Raw genomic sequence first — 27,729 nt, 5'->3', positions numbered from 1 at the left:
ATTCATGGAGAAGAAGTAAAAACTTTGAGGTTCACCGATGACATTGTAATTGTGTCAGAGACAGCAAAGGACTTGGAAGAGCAGTTGAACGGAATGGACAGTGTCTTGAAAGGAGGATATAAGATGAACATCAACAAAAGCAAAACGAGGCTAATGGAATGTAGTCAAATTAAATCGGGTAATGCTGAGGGGATTAGATTAGGAAATGAGACACTTAAAGTAGTGAAGGAGTTTTGGTATTTAGGGAGTAAAATAACTGATGATGGTCGAAGTAGAGAGGATATAAAATGTAGACTGGCAATGGCAAGGAAATCATTTCTGAAGAAGAGAAATTTGTTAACATCGAGTATAGATTTAAGTGTCAGGAAGTCGTTTCTGAAAGTATTTGTATGGAGTGTAGCCATGTATGGAAGTGAAACATGGATGATAACCAGTTTGGACAAGAAGAGAATAGAAGCTTTCGAAATGTGGTGCTACAGAAGAATGCTGCAGATAAGGTGGGTAGATCACGTAACTAATGAGGAGGTATTGAATAGGATTGGGGAGAAGAGAAGTTTGTGGCACAACTTGACTAGAAGAAGGGATCGGTTGGTAGGACATGTTTTGAGGCATCAAGGGATCACAAATTTAGCATTGGAGGGCAGCGTGGAGGGTAAAAATCATAGAGGGAGACCAAGAGATCAATACACTAAGCAGATTCAGAAGAATGTAGGTTGCAGTAGGTACTGGGAGATGAAGAAGCTTGCACAGGATAGAGTAGCATGGAGAGCTGCATCAAACCAGTCACAGGACTGAAGACCACAACAACAACAACATCACTGATGTCGATTTGCAGTAGGGTTTTCAAACATATACTGTATTCGAACTTTATGGAACATATACTGTATTTGAACTTTATGAAGTGCCTCGAAGAAAATGATTTATTGACACGTAGTCATCACGGATTCAAAAAACATCATTTTTGCAAAACACAACTAGCTCTTTATACTCATGAAGTAATGAGTGCTATCAACAGGGGATATCAAATTGATTCCATATTTTAGATTTCCAGAAGGCTTTCGACACCATTCCTTACAAGCGTCTTCTAACCAAACTGCATGCCTATGGAATATTGCCTCAGTTGTGCAACTGGATTCATGATTCCCTGTCAGAAAGGTCACAGTTTGTAGTAATAGATGGAAAGTCATTGAGTGTAACAGAAGTAATATCTGGCATTCCCCAAGGATGTGTTATAGGCCTCCTATTGTTCCTGATCTATATTAACAACATAGGAGACGATCTGAGTAGCCTTATTAGGTTGTTTGCAGATGGTGCTGACATTTACTGTCTTGTAAAGTTGTCAGGTGACCAAAACGAATTGCAAAATGATTTAGATAAGATATCTGTATGGTACGAAAAGTGGCAATTGACTTTGAATAAAGAAAAGTGTGAAATTATTCACATGAGTACTAAAAGAAATCAGCTAAATTTCGGTTATGCGATAAGTCACACAAATCTTAAGGCTGTAAATTCAATTAAATACTTAGCGATTACAATTACAAATAACCTAAATTGGAACGATCACATAAATAATGTTGTGGGTAGAGCGAACCAAAGACTGCAATTAATTGGCAGAACACTAAGAAGGTGCAACAGGTCTACTAAAGAAACTGACATTTATCAAAGTCAGAAACATGATGGTACGCATTTCTCCTCCTTACACGTGGCATCACAACAACGTTTCACCAGGCAATGCCGGTCAACTGCTGTTTGTGTATGAGAAATCGGTTGGAAACTTTCCTCATGTCAGCACGTTGTAGGTGTTGCCAACCTTGTGTGAATGCTCTGAAAAGCTAATCATTTGCATTTCACAGCATCTTCTTCCTGTCGGTTAAATTTCACATCTGTAACACGTCATCTTTGTGGTGTAGCAATTTTAATGGCCAGTAGTGTATTAATGTGTACTGCATACAATGGGTTTGGATAATGAAGTGGTGGCTATGAAATTCATCCATACAAAGGCAAAATTCCTTAAATTGATGTGCAGTAAATGCGGTAGCATTATCAGTCACTACAGACCACAAAGAGCCAAACTTGCTGAAAATTCCCTGTAAATTTTGGATCACTGCTTGATTTGTCACAACCCTGGTGGGTAACAACCAGACAAGTTGAGTAAAGGCACCCACATAAATTAGAATAAATCTGTTCTCTGCCTTCGAACTAGCCACTGGGCCCATAAAATCGGTGTACATTTGCTGAAAGGATCTTTCTACTACTTGGACACCAAATATCTGGTTTTGCTTATTGTCCTGGTCCTGGTTTACTAACAGCTCACACCTCAAAACTTGCTATTTGCTTATGAATCTTGTTATTCATTCATGGCTGAATAAATTGCTGTCTGATTTTCTCATGCATCTTTCACTCTCCTAAATGCCCTCCCACAGGAGATTCGTGCCTGTATCTGACTAAGGGAACCAATTCCATGGACACAACTATATTGAACGCTACTTCTGCATGCCTTACAGCAACCACTTTGTCTCTCAGATTGTAGGGTTTTATGCATTTTCATTTCTAAGTTTTAAAAAAGGCATTTTTTTCCTGACCCAGAAACTCACTAATGTCACAAAATCAATAAGTGAGGAATCTGAGTAAGGGTTGAAGTCACCAGGGGCCTCAAACAACCATCTACCAGCAGCTGATTATCTCACTGATTCTTCTCACTCCCCTCAAACATTTGACTCAGCCCATCTGCCACAATATTCAATATATTACTGACTTCAAACTTAAAAGTTAAAATCATGGTAGCCCACCCGGCAGTGCAATCAGTTTTTCTTGGTCTGTCAAACACCCAGCTGAAGACTTCATTGTTTCCAAGATGAACTAATGGTGTCCACTAGACTATGAAAGCTTCTCTGAACCAAGCAAACTGCTAGGGCCTCCAGCTCATAGAAAGAATATATTTTCTCCAACTCATTGAACACTCTTTAGGCATAGGTGACTACCTTCTTATCCCCTTCCTGTTCCCACAGCAGAACTGTTCTTACCCCCAGACCAAATGCATTAGTTGGCAAAATGAATTCAATGCTGAAATCCGGTAGAGCCAATACCAGTGCTGGCTTTAATGCCTCTCATAAGACCACAAAGACAGATTCATGGGAAGGCCCTATCCCAGAAATTTACTTGCTTTTTTAAGAAGTTTGTTAAGGGGCCTGATTTCTCTGCAAAGCCACTAATAAATGTCCTAAAAAATTGACCATACCTACAAATTGATTGATGGCTTTCACTCTCCTCGTATCAATACAAATTCCTTCCCCTGAAACTAAATGTCCCAGGAAGTACATAGAAGAACATACAAAAACAATGTTCTGAGGATTGACTGTTAGTCCTGCCTTCCTTACTCACTCAAACACCTCCCGCAAGTGCTGTATATGTTCATGAATCTTGCTACTATAGATCATCCAAGTATTGGTAAACATAATTAATTTTTATGTTGGAAAACACAGCATCCTTGAGCTGGGAAAGAACTGTTGCTAGCCTCAAAGGTACACAACCAAACTCAAGTAATTTCCAGTTCTTCATGAACACAGTAATTGGTTTTGAAGCCGCCTCTAAAGGTATTTGATTATAAGCCTGGTTGATATCTAACGTGCTAAATAACCACACTCCCTTAAACCATCTGAAACACAAGTGTAAATTCGGTAGCGGCACTAATCTCTATATCACCATTTTGTTTAATTCATAATAGTCCACTACTGGACGGTACTTGGCATTGGATTTAGGCACCTAGAAGATGCGAGCAGCATATAGGGACTTAAATGGTCGAATTAAACCCTGTTCTAGCATCCTTTCCATGTGTTTCCTTAATACCTCCATCTTTGGTGCTGACAATCTGTAGGGTATTTTCTTGACTGGAATCTGATCTATTAATTCAATCTGATACTGTGACAATCCAGTAACCCCAGTTCATTGGTTAACACATCTAGAAATTCTACAGAATGGCCTTCTACATCTACATCTACATCTACATCTACACCTACATGACTGCTCTGCAAATCATGGTTAAGGGCCGGGCAGAGGGTTCATCGAACCAACTTCACACTAATTCTCTGTTATTCCGCTCTTGACCAGTGCACAAAAAAATGAACACCTATATCTTTCCATGCAAGCTCTGATTTCCCTTATTTTGTTATGATGATTGTTTCTCCCTATGCAGGTCAGCGTCAACAAAATATTTTCACATTCAGAGGAGAAAGTTAGTGATTGAAATTTCATGAGAAGATCCCACTGCAGCGAGAAACACCTTTGTTTTAATTGTTTCCAACCCAAATCCTGTAGTGTTTCCATAACACATTCTCCTCCATTTCTTGATAGTACAAAACGTGCTACTCTTCTTTGAACTTTCTTGATGTGCTGCATTAATCCTATCTGGCAAGGACTACACACCATGCAGCAGTACTCCAAAAGAGGATGGACAAGTGTAGCATAGGCAGTTTCTTAAGCAGATCTATTGCATCTTCTATGTGTTCTGCCAATAAATTGTAGTCTTTGGTTCGCCTTCCTCACAGCATTATCTGCATGTTATTTCCTATTTAAGTTGTTTGTAAATGTAATTTCTAGGTATTTCATTGAATTTACAGCCTTTGGATTTGATTGATTTATTGTGTAACTGAAGTTGAATGGGGTCCTTTTAGCACCCACGTGATGACCTTTCACTTTTCATTATTTGGGGTCAATTGCCAATTTTCCCACCATACAGATATCTTATTTAAATAATTTTGCAGTTGGTTGTTATCTTCAGATGTCTTTAATAGGTAATAAATACGACATCATCTGCAAACAGCATAAGACAGCTGCTCAGATTGTCTACTGAATCATTTATATAGGTAAGGAACAGCAGAGGGTCTTTGTGGTCTTATGAGAAGCATTAAAGCCAGCACTGGTATTGGCTCTACCGGATTTCAGCATTGAATTCATTTTGCCAACTAATGCATTTGGTCTGGGGGTAAGAACAGTTCTGCTGTGGGAACAGGAAGGGGATAAGAAGGTAGTCACCTACGCCTAAAGAGTGTTCAGTGAGTTGGAGAAAATATATTCTTTCTATGAGCTTGAGGAACACCGAAAATCATTTCTGTTTTACTTGAAGACTTTTCATTTATTATTGTAAGCTGCAGCTTCTCTGACAGGAAATCATGAATCCAGTCATTAACTGAGACAATATTCCATAAGCACGCAATTTGATTACAAGTTTCTTGTGAGGTATGGTGTCAAAAGCCTTCTGGGAATCTAGAAATATGGAATCACTTTGAAATCCCTTTCCAATAGTACTCAGCACTTCATGTGAGTAAAAGACTAGTTGTGTTTCACAAGATTGATGTTTCCTAAATCCGTTTTCGCTGTGTGTCAATAGACTGTTCTCTTCAAGGTTATTCATAATGTTCAAACACAACATATGTCACAAAATCCTTCTGCATATCAACGTTAAGGACATGGGCCTGTAATTTAGTGAATTATTCCTATTGCCTTTCTTGAATGTTGGTGTGACCTGGGCAATTTTGGTACAGATCTTTCATCAAGCGAGCGGTTGTCTATGATTGTTAAGTAAGTAGCTTTTGCATCAGCATACTCTGAAAGGAACCTAACTGGTATACAACCTGGACTGGGAAATTTGCTTTTATCAAGTGATTTAAGTTGCTTCAGTACTCCAAGGATATCTACTTCCAAGTTACTCATGTTGGCAGCTGTTCCTGAATTCTGGAATATTTACTTCATCTTCTATGGTGGAAGAATTTCAGTACACTGTGTTTAGTGCCCCTGCTTTAGTAGCACTGTCATTGATAGTATTACCATTGCTATTGTGCAGTGAAGGCATTGATTGTACCTTGCCTGTAGCATACCTTACATACTGCCAGAACCTGTTTTTTGTATAGGTTTCGAGACAGTTTCATTGTGGAAACTGGTATAACCATCTCACATCGAGGTATGCACTACATTTCGAGCTTCTGTAAAAGGTAGCTAATTGTGGGGATTTTGCATTCATTTAAAATTGGTGTGCTTCTTTTGGTGTTTCTGCAACAGCGTTCTGACCTCTTTTGAATACCACAGGGAACCAGTTCTGTGTTTTGTTAATTTATTTGGTATAAATCTCTCAGTTGCTGTTGATATTATTTTTTTGAATTCAAACCACATCTGGTCTAGACTTACATTGTTAATTTGGAGGGAGTGGAGATTGTCTCTGAGGAAGGTGTCAAGCGAATGTTTAGCTGCTTTTTTGAATAGATATAATTTTCATTTATTTTTGGTGGATTTAGGGTATTCAGTCTTGCTATGACAACCGTGTGTTCACTATTCCCTTTGTCCATTTTGATGCTCGTTACTAGCTCAGAATTATTTGTTGCTAAGAGGACAGGTTTGTTTTCTCAACCATTTATTATTTGAGTATGCGCATGAACTAATTGCTGGAAATAATTTTCAGGGAATACATTTAGCACAATTTCTGGTTATGTTTTATGTGTACATCCAGATTTAAATGTGTATTTTTGCCAGCATATTGAGGGTAAATTGAAGTAACCACCAACTGTAATGTATAAGTTGGGTACATGTTTGAAAGTAACTTACATTTTCTTTGAACCTTTCATAAACTCATCTGAATGCTGGACCTCTAACGAGTCTGACTACTCCACACAACCTACCTCCACACTAAGTACATCAGCTGCCACCATCATCGTCCCTCCTTGCCCATGCCAGCAAAACTAGAAGAACCTTTATGATGTAAACTTGAAATTAAAGTGCAGTCCTGGCCAGTCAGTAAACAGATCCACCTCCACTTTAAAATCAGCCCCCCCCCCCCCCCCCCAAATACAGGCAGTGACTAAATTTTCAGTTACCTTTAACTTCTCAGCAGTCAGATATTGTCCACACTCTGCTACAAACTTTCTCACTTCCACATTCCCTGATGCTGCAAAAACGATTTATAATGGGCTGCTGAGACAATACTGCCTAATTCCAACAGAATGCAGACTGGTTCCATATTCTATGCTGCACATACCAGTGGCAAGTGTGGAATCCCTTTAATCAGTTTGTTTCCCCCTTGGCATAACTGTCACAATTCTTGTCCTTGGCTTACCTTACCCATGCATTCACTTATATGTCACTGTTTGCCACACTTCCAATGAATTATCTTAGGTGAGCCCCTATCTACTGGCCTTTATAAATCACTGCTTCCCTGCTGCGCCTTTCTATTGAAGCCTTGCTCCTTCAGCCTCCCCTCTAACTCAGCACTCTCCCAAGTTCTCCCTTTTACACAGTGGCTGTCTCTAAGGGAATCCACAAATTCTGTGGCCTGCATTTGTCTCACTACTTCATGTAATTGAACCAATGTAATGGGGATTTGACAAAATATCGCATGCTGCCTACTATCAGATTTCAACCCCCCTAAAATATGACTTATTACCTGCTCTTTGGTATTTCAGTTCCGAGGTTACCATACTCATTTTAACTCACTCCATATGATTTAGTACTGACTCATGAGTCATCTGTTCATGTCCATAGTGACAATAAATTAAATCTTGCACAGCTCTGGCTGCAATTAACCTGCAAATTCTAGTCCTAAACTGTTTCCATGTATTGTTTTCTTCTATGCAAAAAATCATTACGCAAATTATCCTTTGCTTGAACAGCAATGTATCTCGAAGGACCCAAGTCACTCATGTCCATGGTCTGTGCTCTATTCTGAAGCTCCATTGTAAAGTGAATAAAAAATACACCATGTGATCAACTGAATTCAATGAAAAATGGGAACATTCATTTAAAATTTCCTGTAACAAGTTCTGCATTTTCACAAACAGAGTATCGGGGATCATTCACCCTGCCTCACTATTGTGATCCCTCAAATTAACTTCCCCATCTATGAACCTTAATCTTCTATTACTGGCCTGGAACCATTCTTGATTAATGTTACTATATGGTACTAAAGTATGTGCCTGTTCCTTGTCCACACCCACCAAATCATTCATTCTATATAGGTAGTGATTAAAACGGGCCTGCATCCTCTGTATTTGATTAGGCACCCAAGTATCTTCACTCAGTAGGGCCTTTGTAATTTCCTCAAATCCAGCATTAATTGCAGCAGCAGTTGAACGTACCTCATGGGGCACTTTAATTTGTCACACCTCCAGCAAGTGACTATTTGACTTATTTGTTGAAGCAGCTCACAGACAGTGCTGTTAACCTTTAACTTCCATTGTTGTAATTCATAAATTAACTCTTCTCATCTCAAATAAACTGAATCTCTTGCATTACCAGGAATTCTGAAACATGACAACAGTATCAGTAATAAGAAAATACCTTTATGCTACAATGTAATGTGTGGGGTTCAATGGACAGGATAAAATGGTAGAACTGATTGAGTGAGTTAAGGTTGACATTTGGGCACTTATTAATTTATTAATAACTTGAGTCAAGATCAATACAAAAGTGCAGTTTTACTTTAACAGTAAGCCTCTTCTAATAACTGAAATCAAACTGAGGACAGCAAAATGTTTTGAACACACTAGCTGAACAAAATTCTACAGCATTTAGTATCACATAAACACAATGACCAGTGGAACAAGTACTTCCAATTTTTAGTCACTCTTAACATCAGTATTAACATCTAATTTACTTTAAAATACAGTAAAATTTCAGTTTAACTGCATTTCAGGGAAAAAGTGCTCATTTTAACAATTTACAAACAGATTGGTACCAAATCTGAATTTACATAGACCCATGAGCCGACTATACCTTCAGGGGGCTCACCACTCTTTGGTGAGTTCATGCTTGGCTATGACGTCCATGGAGCCCCAGCCTTTGCAGCACCTTTTCTCTTCCATGCTGCATGTCTATGCTCCTGCTATTCTTTTTTCCTCTCCCTTGGGGAACATGTCTGGGATATTTTTTAGAATGTGTTCTGAATTTTCAGTAGCTTGACATCAGAACAGTCCCTCCACTGTTTTCTTATCCTTTTCTTTGTTTTCCTTCTCCTATCCTTCCTCCACTTCAGTGTTTGAGGTTCCTCTTTGCTTCTTCTTCCTCCCTGTGCACTCCTGAAGGCCAGCCCATTTGTACTGCACATAAGAGGTGACTGGGTAATGCACAGTTCCCAGGCCTACGTTGACAGGTAGAGTTTGCATGTACCCCCTGTTACAGGTCAGGCTCAGGGAGGGGTGATTGCCTGAATTGTTGCCTTCCCAAACTGCCAATTGTTCCCTCTGTCAGGAGTTCAGGAGGTATGACCAATCACTTTAAGGCGGATGAGGCCCCCCTCCTCCCTGAGGGGGGCCACCAATTGGAAGGAGCGCACCATCAGAGGCACTAGCAGTCATGGGGGATTTTCTCACAATTCTGTAAAGTAGGTCAAATTTATTTTCACTGCAGTGAAAGTTTTGTGGAATGCACCTATTAATAGTGTTCTACAGTTACATTGTGTAGTAACTGTGAATGATTGTCTCAAGTAATATCACAACATTTTGGAGTATGCTTGTCCCAAGTGGGCCTGTACTGCTTCAGGCAAGATACAGAAACTGCAAGGGCTACAGAACACATCATTACAATGGGTATTGGACAACCAACACTTCAGTAAAGTTGTCGAGTTGCACATGAAGTAGGCATCCCACCCATCCTCTAGTGATAAAAGACATTAACAACCACTATTTACTTTTTTTATGGTACATCTTTTGGTCAGGCGCATACAGGGTTATAAATACAAAGTCAAATAGGGGTAATGCAGGAGTAGGTTTAATAATGAATAAAAAAATAGGAATGCGGGTAAGCTACTACAAACAGCATAGTGAACGCATTATTGTGGCCAAGGTAGACACGAAACCCACACATACTACAGTAGTACAAGTTTATATGCCAACTAGCTCTGCAGATGACGAAGAAATTGAAGAAATGTATGACGAAATAAAAGAAATTATTCAGATAGTGAAGGGAGATGAAAATTTAATGGTCATGGGTGACTGGAATTTGGTAGTAGGAAAAGGGAGAGAAGGAAACGTAGTAGGTGAATATGGATTGGGGGTAAGAAATGAAAGAGGAAGCCACCTGTTAGAATTTTGCACAGAGCACAACTTAATGATAGCTAACACTTGGTTCAAGAATCATAAAAGAAGGTTGTATACATGGAAGAAGCCTGGAGATACTGACAGATTTCAGATAGATTATATAATGATAAGACAGAGATTTAGGAACCAGGTTTTAAATTGTAAGACATTTCCAGGGGCAGATGTGGACTCTGACCACAATCTATTGGTTATGAACTGTAGATTAAAACTGAAGAAACTGCAAAAAGGTGGGAATTTAAGGAGATGGGATCTGGATAAACTGACTAAACCAGAGGTTGTACAGAGTTTCAGGGAGAGCGTAAGGGGACAAATGGCAGGAATGGGGGAAATACATTAGAAGAAGAATGGGTAGCTTTGAAGGATGAAGTAGTGAAGGCAGCAGAGGATCAAGTAGGTAAAAAGAAGAGGGCTAGTAGAAATCCTTGGGTAACAGAAGAAATATTGAATTTAATTGATGAAAGGAGAAAATATAAAAATGCAGTACATGAAGCAGGCAAAAAGGAATACAAACGTCTCAAAAATGGGATCGACAGGAAGTGCAAAATGGCTAAGCAGGGATGGCTAGAGGATAAATGTAAGGATGTAGAGGCTTATCTCACTGGGGGTAAGGTAGATACTGCCTACAGGAAAGTTAAAGAGACCTTTGGCGAAAAGAGAACCACTTGTATGAATATTAAGAGCTCAGATGGAAACCCAGTTCTAAGCAAAGAAGGGAAAGCACAAAGGTGGAAGGAGTATATAGGGGGTCTATACAAGGGCGATATACTTGAGGACAATATTATGGAAATGGAAGAGGATGTAGATGAAGATGAAATGGGAGATATGATACTGCGTGAAGAGTTTGACAGAGCACTGAAAGACCTGAGTCGAAACAAGGCCCCGGGACTAGACAACATTCCATTAGAACTACTGACGGCCTTGGGAGAGCCAGTCCTGACAAAACTCTACCATCTGGTGAGCAAGATGTATGAGATGGGCGAAATACCCTCAGACTTCAAGGAGAATATAATAATTCCAATCCCAAAGAAAGCAGGCATTGACAGATGTGAAAATTACCGAACTATCAGTTTAATAAGTCACGGCTGCAAAATACTAATGCGAATTCTTTACAGATGAATGGAAAAACTAGTAGAAGCCGACCTAGGGGAAGATCAGTTTGGATTCCGTAGAAATATTGGAACACGTGAGGCAATACTGACCCTACGACTTATCTTAGAAGCTAGATTAAGGAAAGGCAAACCTACATTTCTAGCATTTGTAGACTTAGAGAAAGCTTTTGACAATGTTGACTGGAATACTCTCTTTCAAATTCTGAAGGTGGCAGGGGTAAAATATAGGGAGCAAAAGGCTATTTACAATTTGTATAGAAACCAAATGGCAGTTATAAGAGTTGAGGGTCATGAAAGGGAAGCAGTGGTTGGGAAGGGAGTGAGACATGGTTGTAGCCTCTCCCTGATGTTATTCAATCTGTATATTGAGCAAGCAGTGAAGGAAACAAAAGAAAAATTCGGAGTAGGTATTAAAATCCATGGAGAAGAAATAAAAACTTTGAGGTTTGCCGATGACATTGTAATTCTGTCAGAGACAGCAAAGAACTTGGAAGAGCAGTTGAATGGAATGGATAGTGTCTGGAAAGGATGATATACGATGAACATCAACAAAAGCAAAACAAGGATAATGCAATGTAGTTGAATTAAGTCGGGTGATGCTGAGGGTATTAGATTAGGAAATGAGACACTTAAAGTAGTAAAGGAGTTTTGCTATTTGGGGAGCAAAATAACTGATGATGGTCAAAGTAGAGAGGATATAAAATGTAGACTGGCAATGGGAAGGAAAGCGTTTCTGAAGAAGAGAAATTTGTTAACATCGAGTATAGATTTAAGTGTCAGGAAGTCGTTTCTGAAAGTATTTGTATGGAGTGTAGCCATGTATGGAAGTGAAACATGGATGATAAATAGTTTAGACAAGAAGAGAATAGAAGCTTTCGAAATGTGGTGCTACAGAAGAATGCTGAAGATAAGGTGGGTAGATCACATAACTAATGAGGAGGTGTTAAAGAGGATTGGGGAGAAGAGAAGTTTGTGGCACAACTTGACTAGAAGAAGGGAAGGTTGGTAGGACATGTTCTGAGGCATCAAGGGATCATCAATTTAGTATTGGAGGGCAGCGTGGAGTGTAAAAATCGTAGAGGGAGACCAAGAGATGAATACACTAAACAGATTCAGAAGGATGTAGGTTGCAGTAGGTACTGGGAGATGAAGAAGCTTGCACAGGATAGAGTAGCATGGAGAGCTGCATCAAACCAGTCTCAGGACTGAAGACCACAACAACAACATGGTACATCTTGAAACCAGCACATCTGGAACCGTCGGACATATTGAAGCCTGGAAGCACTGGTGGCACTTGTGGCTTTTAAGGGATTGAAACCACTCCTTTCCAGATCATTATCATTTCAACATATCATCCAAGGCATCATTATCTTGATCAGCAGTCACTAGTCAATTGCCATCATGCCATATTGATCAATGCCTGGATATTTAACACCATTCCTTGGTGTGCAATATTGAAATAAATACCAATTGGCAATAGTAATTTGAGATTAATAGAAATGTGCGTACCTAGTCACATGAAAACTGGGAGGCTGACTTTTGTTCCCTTGGAACGAAACAATTTCAAGGTGGAACTCTCAGTGTAGATATCCTTTGTAATGGGAGCACATACATGTGTAGTAGTTTTGTCACTCAGTTGACCAGCAGCTTCATTTCATTTCTCTAAAGTTTATGAGTAATGGTTTGAGTTTGTTGACACATAAGACTTCCTTCTTTATGAACTACACATTGCTCACAAGTAACAAAATCCTGAATATTCTGGCTACAGGAACGTAAATCTAGTTTTGCATCTTTCCTCACATAGATTAGATGGATAGATCATGTAACTAATGAGGAGGTACAGAATAGAATTGGGGAGAAAAGAAATTTATGGCCCAACTTGATTAAGAGAAGTGATTTGTTGATAGGGCACATTCTGAGACATGAAGGGATCACAAGTTTAGTACATGTGGGAAGTCTGGTGATAAAAATTATAGAGAGAGACCAAGAAAAAAATACAGAAAGCAAGTTCAGAAGGATGCAGGTTGCTGTGGTTATACAGAGATGAAGAGGCTTGCACAGGATAGAGTAGCATAGAGAGCTGTGTCAAACAAGTCTTTGGACTGAATACCACAATAGTAACAGCTACATACTGTATTTAATTTTGCAAGGATGATGTAATTTCTAATATTCTGTGTCATCTTTTACATTTTTTTGTTTATTTTCATTTATGACACAACAATTCATTTTGTTAATATTCGCAAGATTGCATGATGTATGTGCCTGTAGAAAAAATGCAGCGATTTTGCTCAAGAACAGATTCATATGTTGAAAACACACTGGTGTGCAAAACTTAAGCATGAAAATAGTTCTGGGATGATGTGTCACTGCTAAGTAATATAGCTCAATGAAATTTGGATTGTAGGAAGCACTGCTAGAGGATAATATAGAAGCTAAGAAACTTCCTAGCAGATTAAAACTGTGTGCCGGACTGAGACTCGAACTCAGGACCTTTGCCTTTTGCGGGCAAGTGCTCTACCAACTGAGCTACCCAAGCACGACTCACGCCCCGTCCTTACAGCTTCTGCCAGTACCTCATCTCCCTTGCTGGCCACAAGGTTGGTAATGAGCTCTTGTGGTGGAGTACTCCATTCCTCCACTAGCACAGGTGACAACTTCTGGATGGTCATTCATGCATGTTGAAGGGCTGTAGTATGTCTCCCCTATGTGTCCCACATGTGCTTTGTGGGGTTTAACTCAAGGGAACAAGCAGGCCAATCCATTTGCCAAATATGCTTTCAAGAGCTCCTCCAATAGTAGTGTTCAGTGTGGTCACCCATTGTCATCCATAAAAATGAAGTCAAGGACAAATGCACCCTTGAAAAGATGCACGTGGGGAAATAGTACAATGTCACAATAACATTGATTGGCGAGTGCAATGTGTTCAAAGATTTGGATGTAAGTACATGCTTGCAACACATTATGCATCCGCACACCACAACACCTGGACCCCAAAAATGTTCATGCTCAACAGTGCTGGACATGCCATCATATGGCAAGAGGTATCAACATTTATACACCCAGAAACATTGTTGACCATGATTGTTTGGCGCTTCAGGTGCTATGGTGTGGAGAAGTGTAATGTTGCATGGGCATACCAACCTCCAAATCTCTGAACATAGTTTACTCACCAGTTGGTGTTATTGTGACATTGTAGTACTTCCACATGTACATCTGTTGAAGAGTGCTTTCAGTCCTGACATAATTTTTATGGATAACAATGCCTGACCAAATCAAACAGTGCAGGCGGAAGAGCTCTTGAAGCAATAGCATATTCGGCAAATGGACTGGGCTGTTACCTCGACTTAAATCCCATAGAGTACCCATGGGACGTGTTTTGGTAATGTATTACAGAATGTCAATATGCACCAATGACCATCCAGCAGTTGTTGGCCACACTGGTCGAGATCATAAAAATGTTTGTATTTTGGTGACGTCTCCAATTCTCCAGAGTAAATGGAGATATTTTCTTAATATTTTATGATAAGTGCTTAAGCCATCTGATCTAAGTGATATTTTAAATGTAAAAAAATAATAAAGGTGTAGAAAATGGTATCACAGTTTGTTATTAAATGTCAAAACAAAATATTAGATGTTCCAAAATGAATATTTGGGTTTTAAGGTTTTGTAGCATTTATTACATTCAACTTAGAATTATAAATAATACATCAAATGAAAGAACAATGCAAACAGTTTTTCTTACGAATGTTCAATGTGAGGACCATTCATCACATGGCCAATATTGAGTCAAAAGGACAGTTTTTCCCAACTCTTGATTAGTAAGTCCTACACCCACCTCCACTCATTAGCATCCCCTTGCCTGTCCTGCCATAGAGTTCTTAATTGGCAGTGCTTCATTGTGGCTGCCTCAGCTTGCCCCTTCCACCACTCCTTGCAATAACTGCTTCAGTCCCATTTCTTAAGTCAGATAGTTCAGCTGGTAGCAGAGGCACATACAAATAATTGTTTATGAACCCCAAAGATAAAACTCGCATGATATCAGATCAGCTGAACATGGAGGCTGTGCAAAAGAAGTTCTATTATCTAGCCCCTTGCTGCCAATCCAGTAATCAGGGACATCATTGTTTAACCAATTGCATGCTGCGTACTGACAAGGAACCCATTGAGTGTGAAGTTGCAAAAGGCCAATGATGTTTGCGGTATTTGACACGGCACATATTGTGTACCATGCAACCACAATATTGGCTGCTATTGGCAATAGGAGGTGGTACTGGAGGTATCAAATGGTGAGCACAGCATGACATTGCAGAGCGTAGTTGAACTGCTTAGTCAACAAGTAACTGTCTACAGTGCTACAGTGTGGTGTTGATTCAAAGCAGAGCAATGGCAATGATGAACAAAGCAAACATTACATTGTATCTACATCATCAGTTGCCAAAGTTGAAATTTCATCAGAAAGGGACCCAAGGAGAAAGAGGTGGCAGATGAAATATTACCATATCTGCAAGATGAGTCAGTGGAATGTGTGGTATTGTACATGCTCGACTGTGTGGCAAATGTGCATAAGTATAATGATGATGATACATGCTTAACAAGTGAAAGTGATATTGAAACATGTGTCTAGCCATCTAGTTCATCATCCTTGTTGGACAGGGAGCCACAGACCCTGCCTCCAGTGAAACATATTAAAGAACAATTGTTGTTCAAGGAGCAGGTACTACACATAATTACATAAATGGAAGATCATCTGCAGTGTAGTAATTAAAAAAATTATGAACAGATTTTGAATAAGTACACAGGAATATGACTGTGTAGTGCATAAGAGAAACTGCAGATATTCAAGTGAGGGCAAGGCACACGTGCTATAAAAAACTAGTGTCTGTGTCCACTGGGCAAGTTCAGCCTTTTGAAGGTCCCCCCCCCCCCCCCCCTTGTAAAACATGTTATTGCGCTATTTGCAGCTACAACTTAAAGAATAACCATTTACAAAATAAGCTCCATGACAATACTTTCTTGCATTTGTTTGCATGCCATCATGTTCCATTAGTTCTCCTCACCCTGTTACACCAATGTGTTTCTATATGCATTCATTAAGAATGGATACCTAGCCGAACCTCCTGCATGGTTTGTAACTACCAAGGAGTTCGCCTTCAATCTTGATGGTGCGAACCATTGTGGTCACTGTGATGTGCCATTTATCATTCAGTGTTCATAGTATAAGTTAATTGTTTGTTTTGAACATTTCCTGAATGTTGATAATATCAATTTTGTGAATTGTAATACATATATCCTGTAGAAGGTTGAAATCTGCACCTCCCAGACACTCATCTTCTGTTGCCCTCCTGACGCACATGATGAGTCATTAGCAGCTAATATTTTTTCTGTCATAACTGTTAACACATCACTTTGAAATAAGCCGTAGCAAAGATTCAACTTGTGATTTTGGACTCAAGGGGTTCCTTGTGAATTGTGAATTGTGCCAGTGAGGGGGTACACCATCTTGCTACCAAATAAAATCATGTGGTTCAGCTCCTTCAGTGAAGAAACAGCCATAGCTCCAGCACATCAAGATAAGAAACACAAGTTACAGTTGCTTTACTGAAAAAGAATGGCCCATAAACTTTCCACCAGGATATGGCACAAAAAGCATTCAATTTAGGGGCCTTTTTTCAACTGTTACATCCTGTGGGGATTTGCTGGCCCCCAGATGTGCACACTGTGTGTGCTCGCATTTCCACTTATGTGAAAAGCTGATAAATAACTAAAGATGACATGATCCAGAAAAACTTTCATGGAAGAACTTTTCATTTGCAAAGCTGGCACATAAACCATAGTCTGTACTCTTTAGAGCTTGCACAAAGGTATAAAAACAAAACTCTTTGAGTTACTCTTTCATTTGATGTGTTATTTATAATTGAAAGTTGAATGTAATAAATACCACAAAGGCTTAAAACCATGATATTGATTTTGAAACACCAGGTAAATTGACATTAAACGAATTTTGTCTTATAATTTGCTAACATATTGAACACTTTATCTCTCTCTCTCTCTGTCTCTCTCTCTCTCTCTCTCTCTCTGTGTGTGTGTGTGTGTGTGTGTGTGTGTGTGTGTGTGTGTGTGTGTGTGTGTGTGTGTGTGTGTGTGTGTGTGCACATTAAGAAGTATATTCGTAAGTGCCAAAGTGGTAAGTCTGTTTTCCCTGTTTTATTCCTCAAATACATCTTCAGTCTTCGTAATGCACTTTATCTCCACTCTGGTGTTGTTGCTGTATCACAGGGATCACTGCAACTATTCTAAGCAGCTCTTGTATGTTGGGAAATATCTCTTTTTCACATCTGTTTAACATTCAGTAATCATTGATTTAGTTACTGGAAATTGCCTCATTTGTCTTTTCCATAGCAAATATCCACCACGTGCTTCTTCAAAGCTGATGAAGGCACAATTGTCAAGATCATCATCCTCAAAAAATTTTACAATGTTTCAAAATCATGTGTTTCCTGAGACTCGCCAAACAGTAAAATGAAGGCAGACTATTTTTCTGGGCTAAAAACCTACTCCTTATTTCTGAAATCATGCCATCCAAAAATTGAAGAAAGAAAGAAATACCATGATACACTTTGGGATCAGCAATATACGAGTTGCACCAATCAACTCGCCATTTATTTGTCCTTGGAATAATGACTGGCATCTTGCGTTTTTTACACTTTGCTCTTGCTTTATAAAAACGTTTCTCAAAATGATGTACATTTTTTCTAATGTCCAACAACTGCTCTTGAAGCATTTGAGAATGGTTTACTGTGACAGCCAAATTCAAATCATCTTTCTGTAAGTATGTACTTAAATGCTGTTGCTAAAAATGAATTGACTTACAAAAAGGGAAACAAAACATTTCTGTTTGTGAACAGGGTTGACTAATTCGATGGCACCATTCAGCAAGTCATGGTAAGTCCAATGGCTAAAGTCATCCAAACATTTGTGTACGGCCTCCAGAAATTTTACAAAAATCATTATAGAGACATGCCTCTCTACCCATATTGTTGCACATAGTTTCTTTAAATGCAGTTTTTTTGATTCACTGAAAAAGTCATCAATTTTCTTTGATGAAATGTCTTCCTCTTTGCTATGTTAAGAAACAAGTATGTTCTGTCAGTGATTCTGAAACAGTTTCTGATGTCTTGAACTTGGCAAGATTCTGATATTGCAAGATTTAAACAGTGCCACATACAGTGTACAAAATAGCTTGAGGTTGTAATTGAGCAATACATGCTGGTATACTCTTCCATTCACATTGTGATTGCCATTATAATCTTGCCCTCTAAGCTATCTGAAATCCAGACTCATATCTTTCAAAGTTTTCAAAATTGCCTGAGGAGTTTTTGGTGCAGTTGAAGTAATAAGAACAAAATACAAAGAAAAATGTTCAGACATCTTCATCTGCTCATCGTTAAAATAGCTAAAATATAAAGACATTAGAAATTTGCTCAATAGATGTGACACCAGTTGTCTCATCAATTAGGACTGAGAGATATTTAGCTTTCTTTTTTTTTTTAATAGTTCTAAAATGTTTGTTCGTAGGAGAAAACCACAGGTTTCAAATATTTCTTTTTGTATCACAGAACTTATATTGATTGCATTTTTCTCTGCAGTTCATAAAGAGCTTTGAAACTTCCTTCCTTCTTTGAGAGTAAATTATCCAAACCAATTTGCCCTTGATCCCTATGCCCACATAATGCCAAACGAGGTGCTATCCAAAATTTTCGGGACTGGTCCTGCCATCTCTTAAAAACCTTACCTTTGGACTAATGGTCACCACCACTCTCGAAGTAGTTCCCGTCCGCACGTACACACCGGTTCCAGCACTTCTGCCACTGGCCAAACGTTTTCTGGAAGTCCTGTTCTTTGAGGGTGTTTATCACTGCCAGTGATGCTTCTTGAATCCTCTCTAGAGTGTCGAATTGACGGCCTTTCAACTTGAATTTCAGTTTTGGGAATAGCACGAAGTCGCAAGGTGCCAAATATGGTGAGTACAGTGGGTGGGGTACAACCACCATGTTGTTTTTTGCCAAAAAGGTCCTGGTGAGCAAGGACATGATGACAGGGTGTGTTGACATGATGCAACAGCCAGTTCTCTTGATGCTAAAATTCGGGCCATCCTCGCCGCACGTTTTCATGGAGCCATCACAAAATGTCACAGTAGTACGTGGAATTCACTGTTTGGTAGGGTGGGATGAATTCTTTGTGCACAATTCCCTTGGTATCAAAGAAAACGATGATCATGCTGTTCACTTTGCTCTTCACCTGTCTCACTTTTTTGGATCTTGGAGAGCCCAGGCTCTTCCACTGATGATTGTACGGCTCATGCTCTGTCCACCAAACAGTTGTTCAATCATTGCAAGTCCCGAGATTTGCACAGAATTTGATACACACGCACTGTTCTGTTTGTAGATCCCTCGTAAAATCACCACACACCAAACACAGAGTATTACAGAAATCACTGTGGACACACAACATGTCCTCCCAGCTGAATGCCACTCCGCACACTGATTCATCAGATATGCAGCTCTCGCCACCTAGCGGTGCAAAGATCTACTACTCCTACTTTCGAGATGACAGCACCAGTCCCAAAAATTTTGCATTCCACCTCGTATTATTGTTTGTGTTATGGGTTTCAGTTTCTCTTCGTTCTCTTTAGGCTTTTTAATTTTATTTTGTTCCAATAAAGTATCCACAGAGTTTTGTTTCTTGTATATTTTGGTGTATGTAAAAATGGATTTTTATGATGCTCTAGCACATCATGGTTATTAAAATACTGTAAGGCACAGTTCCATTTGCTGAATCCTTGTTGCACCAAGTAGTCCACAGGCTGTGAAGATGGATGGCCAATGTAATGCACAGCAAACAATACACAGAATTTGAAGTATACTGCATTTTCTACTCTAGAGTATGCCAGCCAGGGAGACTTTCTGAACCATGCACATTGAACATTTCTGGAAAACTTTTCACTTAACACACTACTTGATGGGAAATCGGCTTCGATATAAATTTCAGCAACTCAGAGTAATTTGAACTTGTTGCAAAGCTTTTTTTTTTTTCAGTAGCACAGTGGCATTTTCACTTATAATTAAATTTTGAGGACACAATGCAGTCCTCACTTTTCCCACTATCATTAGTACCACAGGAACTTGAACTAGGTTCATACACTATTACTCATCACAGTAACACAGCTATCTGCTACCAAAAAGGAAGTACTGTGATCACCTCCACAACCACCACCACTATTCTTGAGTGATTCAGTCTCCACCATATTACTATTTTACCTTTTGCCTTGCAAAAAATTAAGCAAAGAAGGTTGCTCTCTTTTTTTCCATTTTTTGTTTTTGGAATCTGCAATACTGAAAATGCCGATGTAATTACTCACGTAAACAGTAAATATAAACAGAAAATGAAAAATGTAATGTCTGAGGGCACTGCCAACAGTGCCTGGTTTGGATTTTATAATTTTTATAAGATAAATTATGGTTCTATATGTTGAAATGAAAGAATGTTTATTAATAGTAGACTCACAGGTAAGTCAAACAGATTCAATGCTCTTTGACAATGTTTCCCAAGATGACACAGGAACAGTTACTGTGCACACACAAGTATTTAAAAAGAAATAGAAAAAATACATTTTTTCTAAACTCAAATGAATCTACATTGGTAACGTTCATACACAAGCAAATGAAATACCAAGAAGCATTCAGAACAAAAATAGTCATATATTAACAGTGAAAACATGTGGTGTTGTGCTAAATTCTGGAATATAACTCTACTAAACCCACAAAAAATTGATGATGAAAACAGTAAATACCCCTTGGTGGAATAATGCTGCCTGCAACAAAACAGGTGACATTTAATGCCACCGACTGTGGTTGCAGACAAGTTGCTTAAAATATACCAGGAATACTGATGTAGAATATTTGTGTACACAAATTTCATACACTGAGAATGTATTTGAAATAAAAGGGAAATACGGCTAGTCCAAATCTATATTTGTTCTACTTGCAGACTGCGCTAGTAATAGAATCCTGTAGATGGGAAACAAAATATTTGACATATTGGCTGCGACTCACATAGTGACGGATGTTTCACCACCAGGCTAGACCAGGCCACAGTGCCAGCATGAGGCTCTGCTGTGACTGCACCAGGCGTAAGGCTCTGCTATGACCGGTGCTGACCTCATGGCAGCCAACATGTTAAGCAACAACCACAAAAGAAAGAATGACCAATTAACTAAATATTTTAAATACTACAGACTAGTTGCCTCACAGTAAGAATCAGAAAGGACTTAACAGTACATTTAGTGCTTTAATAAAAGCACAGTGAAATAAGTCTGTCACCGTTGAGCCCATTTGTTGAGTGGGTAGCTTAGAAACAAGATAATAGCTGCTGCACTTGACCTGAGATGAGGTGGAGTAATATTTTTACTCGTGTGCATTACTGCCAACTCATGTGCCATGTACTGATTAGGTGCTGTGGTAGAAAACGCACACAAGAGTAACAAATTTTTGTGAAAACTCACTATATATATATTCATTTGCATTTTCATACAATAAATGAAATTAAATTAACATGATGAGCCCAAACCTCTAGGGCACTCACCCATACCCATAGGTGTCATATCATGAACTATTTATTGTACAATGCTGTAATGTTACAGGTTCATTCAGGAGCATATGTGAATGCTGTGCAAAATTTGCTGCAAATAGAGGTGGTAGTAAAGAATTAATAAATTAAAATGTCTGCCTGCGAGACTTGAGCTCAGACTCAGAAAAGTTAAGCCAGTTGTAGAAAAAAGATATCATGAAGACTAACAACTTTTGCCAGTATATGTTGAGGAGAACTATGGAGCTAGCAGCAGCTCAGTTGGAGCAGACTGTATACTCTGTTTATCCTTAGTTGAATATTTATGTAAACAAATTCATATTCAACGATTGGCCAATGATCCCAGCACATGTCCACGAGGTGTTGTTGCATTACTTAAAATTGGTCCTACTCACCTATTAGGTATTTTTTTGTGAAGTTACTCTGAATGAAACTTTGAGAAACTAAAGCATTAAAAGTCTTCAAGTTTTTTTGCTAATCAGTTTTTAACTTTTAACCATGTAATTTTTATTTCAAATATTACTGTGCAGAGGGGTTCATTGTAAAGTTAGTACAGCCTGCAAAGAGCTTGTAACACTACCGGCCCTTACCCAGTTGGTAATCACTACCCAACTGGCAATTGCTGATAATGTTAACTTTCTGTGAAGGGTTTTAGCCTGACCGTGACTGTACCTAGTGACAAGAAACTGGACTGTAACTCCATAATTGCGAAGTTTTTGAAACAATGACAACAGCAAAGCAAATGTGTTTTGAACTGATATCCTACCAATATGAAAGTAATCTGTAATATAAGTGCAGCAATACAAACTGTCTCACAATAACACTTGCTATTGGCAAAAAATCCTGTGCAGTATAATGAACAAATACAGGAGGACATAAGAACTTACTAACAAAGTCTGCCTGGCAACAGCAAGAACTACTATTATTTTAATTAACTATCACAAAAAATCATGATTTTGAAACAGTACTGATTACTATGGACTTCTAAAATTTGTGCAAGAAGTTACTCTATACAAATGGCCAGTTCAGCTATTATTTATGGGAAAAGTTTTGGTGCAGAGTAAATGATTGTACTAGTTGCTGCACTTGCTCAGAAAGAGCCTTTACTTTCACTTATCACATAAGTAGCTTATGGCATCCCTTAAACTGGTATGGTTTGAAGAACCATCATCAGTTGTAAATGATAAAACACAAAATTAAGAAAATGATAGCTACCTTTAGTAACAGCTTTAGAAATAATGAATAATGCGAAATTAGTTCAACAGTTAACAAGGGACCTAGCAACCAGTCTCTCATTGGACTCCAAGTGAAACTGGCTTTGTAATTGACTACCCAACTTGAAAAATTACTTTAAAACAATTACAAGTTTCAAACCTGTTCAAAGTGAAATAATACTGCTGTCTTTTTATAACATTTACTTAGAAACAGCTGTAAGCACTTTGTATTTTTGTTATTGATTATTTTAATGCTAGCTTCTTAATTAATGAAAATCTTTCTTTGGGAACACAATTTGGAAAACTTTAATATGGAAAATTATGTGGAGTAAATCATTTGCTACTGCACAGAAAACTAACGAAACTTCATACTCCACAGAGTTAATGAAACTGCAAAATATTTCACTGCCAAAATAATCAGTTTAATAAAAGCAGGATACTCAGAATTAATTCCCTTGGAAAGGACCCTGTGTAGGAATGTGACTGGCACAATCACAGATGTGCACACATCATTTAGAGTTTCCACAAAAAGTTATTATTCAATACATAATACATGGTCCATTGTATGTACATATTTAGATAACAATTCTGCTAAAGGTGGTAGCACTTGTGGCAAATTACAGTGGCTATAAAATTGATGAAAAAGCAACCATGTTTCTTGATAGTAGCCATGCCCTGATATAGCTCTTCTTGGCATTGTAAATTTAACCAAACAGAGCCAATAATGATACCATGGTTGCAAGGCCACTTTACATTTAATCTGAGGCTAATTTACATGCTTTAAAGCTCTTCTTGCCTCAATTTATGCCAGAATAGCTGACCAAGGCTGCCACTGACCACTCAGTAACACAGTCTAAACTCAAACTATCCACTCACCACAAAGGAATCAAGAGCCTTGTGCATGAAGTCCATCTTTCCCTGTCCCATCACAATACTTCCATAGCAGTGGGGCCTTACTGCAGATTTTTACATTTAGCTTCCCTACTTGTGGACCAGTAAAATATGCAGAGTTTTCACAAATTATTATGTTCATGGAGGACTCTATATAAAACCAGAGATATAGTTACAACATAATTTCTTAAAATGCCAACATAATTAACATAATTATTACAGCTTTATACAACCAAAGACCTCAACTATGCAGATACACTAGCGTACAATGTCAGCAGAGAACTTATATGAATTATACATTAACCTATTGATTATTGGTGTTACGAGCCCTGGTACACTAGTTTTGATCAGTACATGTCAGTAAAATTTCTGGTCAAGTACCACTCCTGACAACATCAGCAATTGAATGAATAATTAACACCATAGGCTTAATTTAACTTCATTAGCAAATAAACACCACATTTGAACATGAAAGTGGAAGTTTTGAGTGTGTAATATTTACATTTGTATTAAACTTACAATGAACAGGGTTTAATCAAAAGATGTTTTCGACCAGTTCAGTACTGCAAGTATGACTAGACTGACTACAAAACTGAGAAAATTCTTAAGACTGTTAAGCCTGAAAGCTATGTTGCAAAGAATCTTTCTTTTTCTTTGAGGAGATTAAGAAGAAACAGCTGTACTTTGGGGTTGTGGGGTGGGAGAGAGGTTGCAGCCCCATAGCCTCCACTACCTGCACCAACCCCAAAATTCGCCACTCGATTACTTAAGAGTTCAATACTTGACAAGTAACACCACCTCTGCTATATGAGTAGTTTTTATTATTGAATAATTATAACAGTTTCCATTTGGAAATATGCTAAAAATGGAAGTTTATACAGTCATCTTAGCTCAGTTCATGTATTGATGAAGAATTTGTTAATGTCTAGGACAGTAAGTTTGGTATCTTTAATTTCTGCCAGTGTCCAGGGAATAAACCTATATTGCTTCACATGTGGTGTTGCTACCTGTTTCTTACTTGTTAATGTCTTGGGGATTGTATTCTTGGGCTACTGTATTTTCTATATATATGGCAATGGGAAGTCCTTGGTGGAATATAAATAATGGAAGGAATAAAAGTAACAACTCAACATATAGATGAGGCACTTGAGTGGTCAATAGGCATACAAATGAGATGGAACATTTCTCCTGAGCTTTCAGCCAGTGTCATTCCTCAGAGCTCTAGTATATATAAAACACTCCTACACATGCCTGGTTAATTTTCACAACTGACTACATTGTACCAGCTATGAAATTAGGCTGCAGTGTGGGATTGTATTAGGTAGAGTGGGTGAAGGGAGAAAAGTGGTGGGGAGGAAAAAGGAGGGTTAGAGAGAAGGGAAGTTGAAATCTGAGACAGAGATTCAGCAAGAGCATAGAATAAAAATGTGGCTCTGGTGGGTGAGATGGTGAGCTGTCACTGGATTCCCCCCTTCCTCCAAAACCAGCTTCTCTGAACTATGGAGATGGAAATTGCCTATATAACACATCGATTAGAACTGCAATCCTCCTGGTCTCAATCTTCACTAGCCCCTGTTTCACTGTTACCTCGACCCTTAAGTCTCCCAATTCCTCTGTTCTGCCTCCTCCCACCCTCCTTCGTCCACACTCTTATGTTATTGTTCACCATATGCAATGCCCTCTGCCTGTGTCAGAGGGAGCTCACTCCCACCTCCTTTTTCCTCACATCCTTTCTGCCCTTGTACACTCCAACCAATACAATCTCGTATGCCAGGTGAGCTGCAGTTGGCTGGACACTATAGCTATGTAAGTGTATGTGTATTATGTATGAGAAGGATATTATCTGAAAGCTCAGGAACATATCAGAACTATATGTGGCTGGTTGCATCATCCACCAACTATTATTAATGACTGTGGTGTTCACAAGATCCAACATGGATAATATAACATTTTCAATTTTATGTGCCTATCAGCCACTCAGCACCTCAAGTATACAGTGTTTTGTTTACTTTACATCTTCATCATTTGTATTTTCAATGTCTATATTATCCATTTAACTCTTTTAGACATACAGTTCAGTGCTCTATAACAATTTCAGCATTTGTTTCAGGTGCTGCTTTCCGCTCACATTCTGGTTAATATGGAACCCTTTCCTCGTAGTGCTTAGTATTTTGAGCCTTGAAGTGTGTAATACATTGTCTGTACTATTATTTTAATTTAATCTCATTATCTTCATGTAAAAAAATCAACAGGTGGTCTTATGGAACAGTCAGACTTTAGCATGACTGGATATTCTTTTGTCTTGGTCACCTGAGCACAGGTTATGTTAGTTTTCAAAGCATCTGAGTTGTCTGTTTGTATCACAGCAATCATAGGAGATACAGAAAAAGATGAACTTTTTCATTACAAATGTGTGTCATTTCCATGTAAACTATAACATATCAGGATGACTAAAATCATAAGACAAAAATTGTGAAATTACAACCATTTAAGCAATCAATAATACAGTAACAAGGTGTCAGATAAAAAACCTTACTGAGGTGCATCAGCTGATGTACCCAATTTTGTTAGCATATCATATTTTAGTGATAAAATAAATTTTATCAAAGTCTGTTTAGTTAATCAGACAAGGTATCTACACATAATAGCAATGTAGCATTTTTTAGGATGCAGTTTCCCATACTACACAGTAGTTTAATTAATTAGACAAGGTAGCTACACATAATAGAAATGCAGCATGTTTTAGGATGCAGTCCCCCATACTACACAGTAGTTTAAGATGTATGTCTTACATGAGTAATTAAGTTACTTCTAGACAATTAATGCTTTTGTAGTTAGTAACCCATAATTTAAACTCTATTACAGTTATGTGAAAACTCATTGTACTAACAGAATGGGGAGGTAATTTCCCTTAAGAATGATGTACCACATTTTGTTAGTAATAAATTTCAAACATTATTAATAAATTCAATAAAATTGTGCATCTTGCTGATCATAAATTTTATAATTATTTGGCAACCGTCCATCATACATCGTCACAAATTAATCATCACAAAAGCCTGCAGCTTCATATGTAAGCAGATTTTAGCTAGCATTAAGAATATAGAAATTATAATTTTGTACTGGGGCATATTCTAAGTCTAATGACAGGCAGTTATGGAAAACCCAGACCGACGGTATATAATGTTTGGTCTAATGCTGGAGTGGGTATCTCAGATGTGGACCACAATAGATGTCGGACCTGTGTTAGTGTGTGCTGTGAATTGGCTGCCTGTTTTGTTTTGAAATTAAAATTTGGTGTATGGTCTTATATAGTACTTGTAAAAACTTCACTGCTGAGTCATGGTGGAAGTGGAAAAAAATCATCCACTTAGTCGCAACACAGGTAAAACATAGTGGATGGCTATTTAAGAGGCTTGTGATGGAAAAATAAAAGGATGACAAGTGCAAAAGTCATTGCAGAACTGTCAGCACACAAAAAACATGAAGGGAACTCAATAACTAGGGACTTTCAAGGCGAGCTGGAACTCCAAAACAACTCATCTGTGACACAAATACCAGTTATAGGAAAACATCGTGCTGAAGCCATAAAACCTGGACTATGGAAGAAAGTTGTTTGATCGAATGAGTCTTGTTTCACACTGTTTCCAACTTTTGGTCGAGTTTATGTCCCAGGAGTGAAACATGGGAGGGTATTGGTGATGATTTTGGCAGCCATGTCATGGTATTCCTTGGACCCTATGGTTACTATTCAAGGTCACATTACTGCCAAGGATTACGTGACCATTTTGA

At 38.4% G+C, this 27,729-nt stretch overlaps 1 protein-coding gene across 1 annotated transcript in view; it reads left to right on the top strand.

The window, feature by feature from the left end:
• LOC126249619 (uncharacterized) overlaps positions 1 to 26,918 on the top strand; it is an 84,960-nt gene extending 58,042 nt beyond the window's left edge. Inside the window, exon 18 of the mRNA XM_049951288.1 lies at positions 26,048 to 26,918. Within this exon, the coding sequence (XP_049807245.1) occupies positions 26,048 to 26,076 (29 nt within the window). The 3' untranslated portion in view covers positions 26,077 to 26,918. The remainder of the gene's footprint in view (positions 1 to 26,047) is intronic.
• The last annotated feature ends 811 nt before the right edge of the window (positions 26,919 to 27,729 follow it).

Source organism: Schistocerca nitens, chromosome 3 (assembly GCF_023898315.1).
Source record: "Schistocerca nitens isolate TAMUIC-IGC-003100 chromosome 3, iqSchNite1.1, whole genome shotgun sequence".
NCBI lineage: Eukaryota > Metazoa > Arthropoda > Insecta > Orthoptera > Acrididae > Schistocerca > Schistocerca nitens.
Note: the sequence above shows the minus strand (reverse complement) of the source record. Positions and strands in the feature narration are given on the sequence as shown.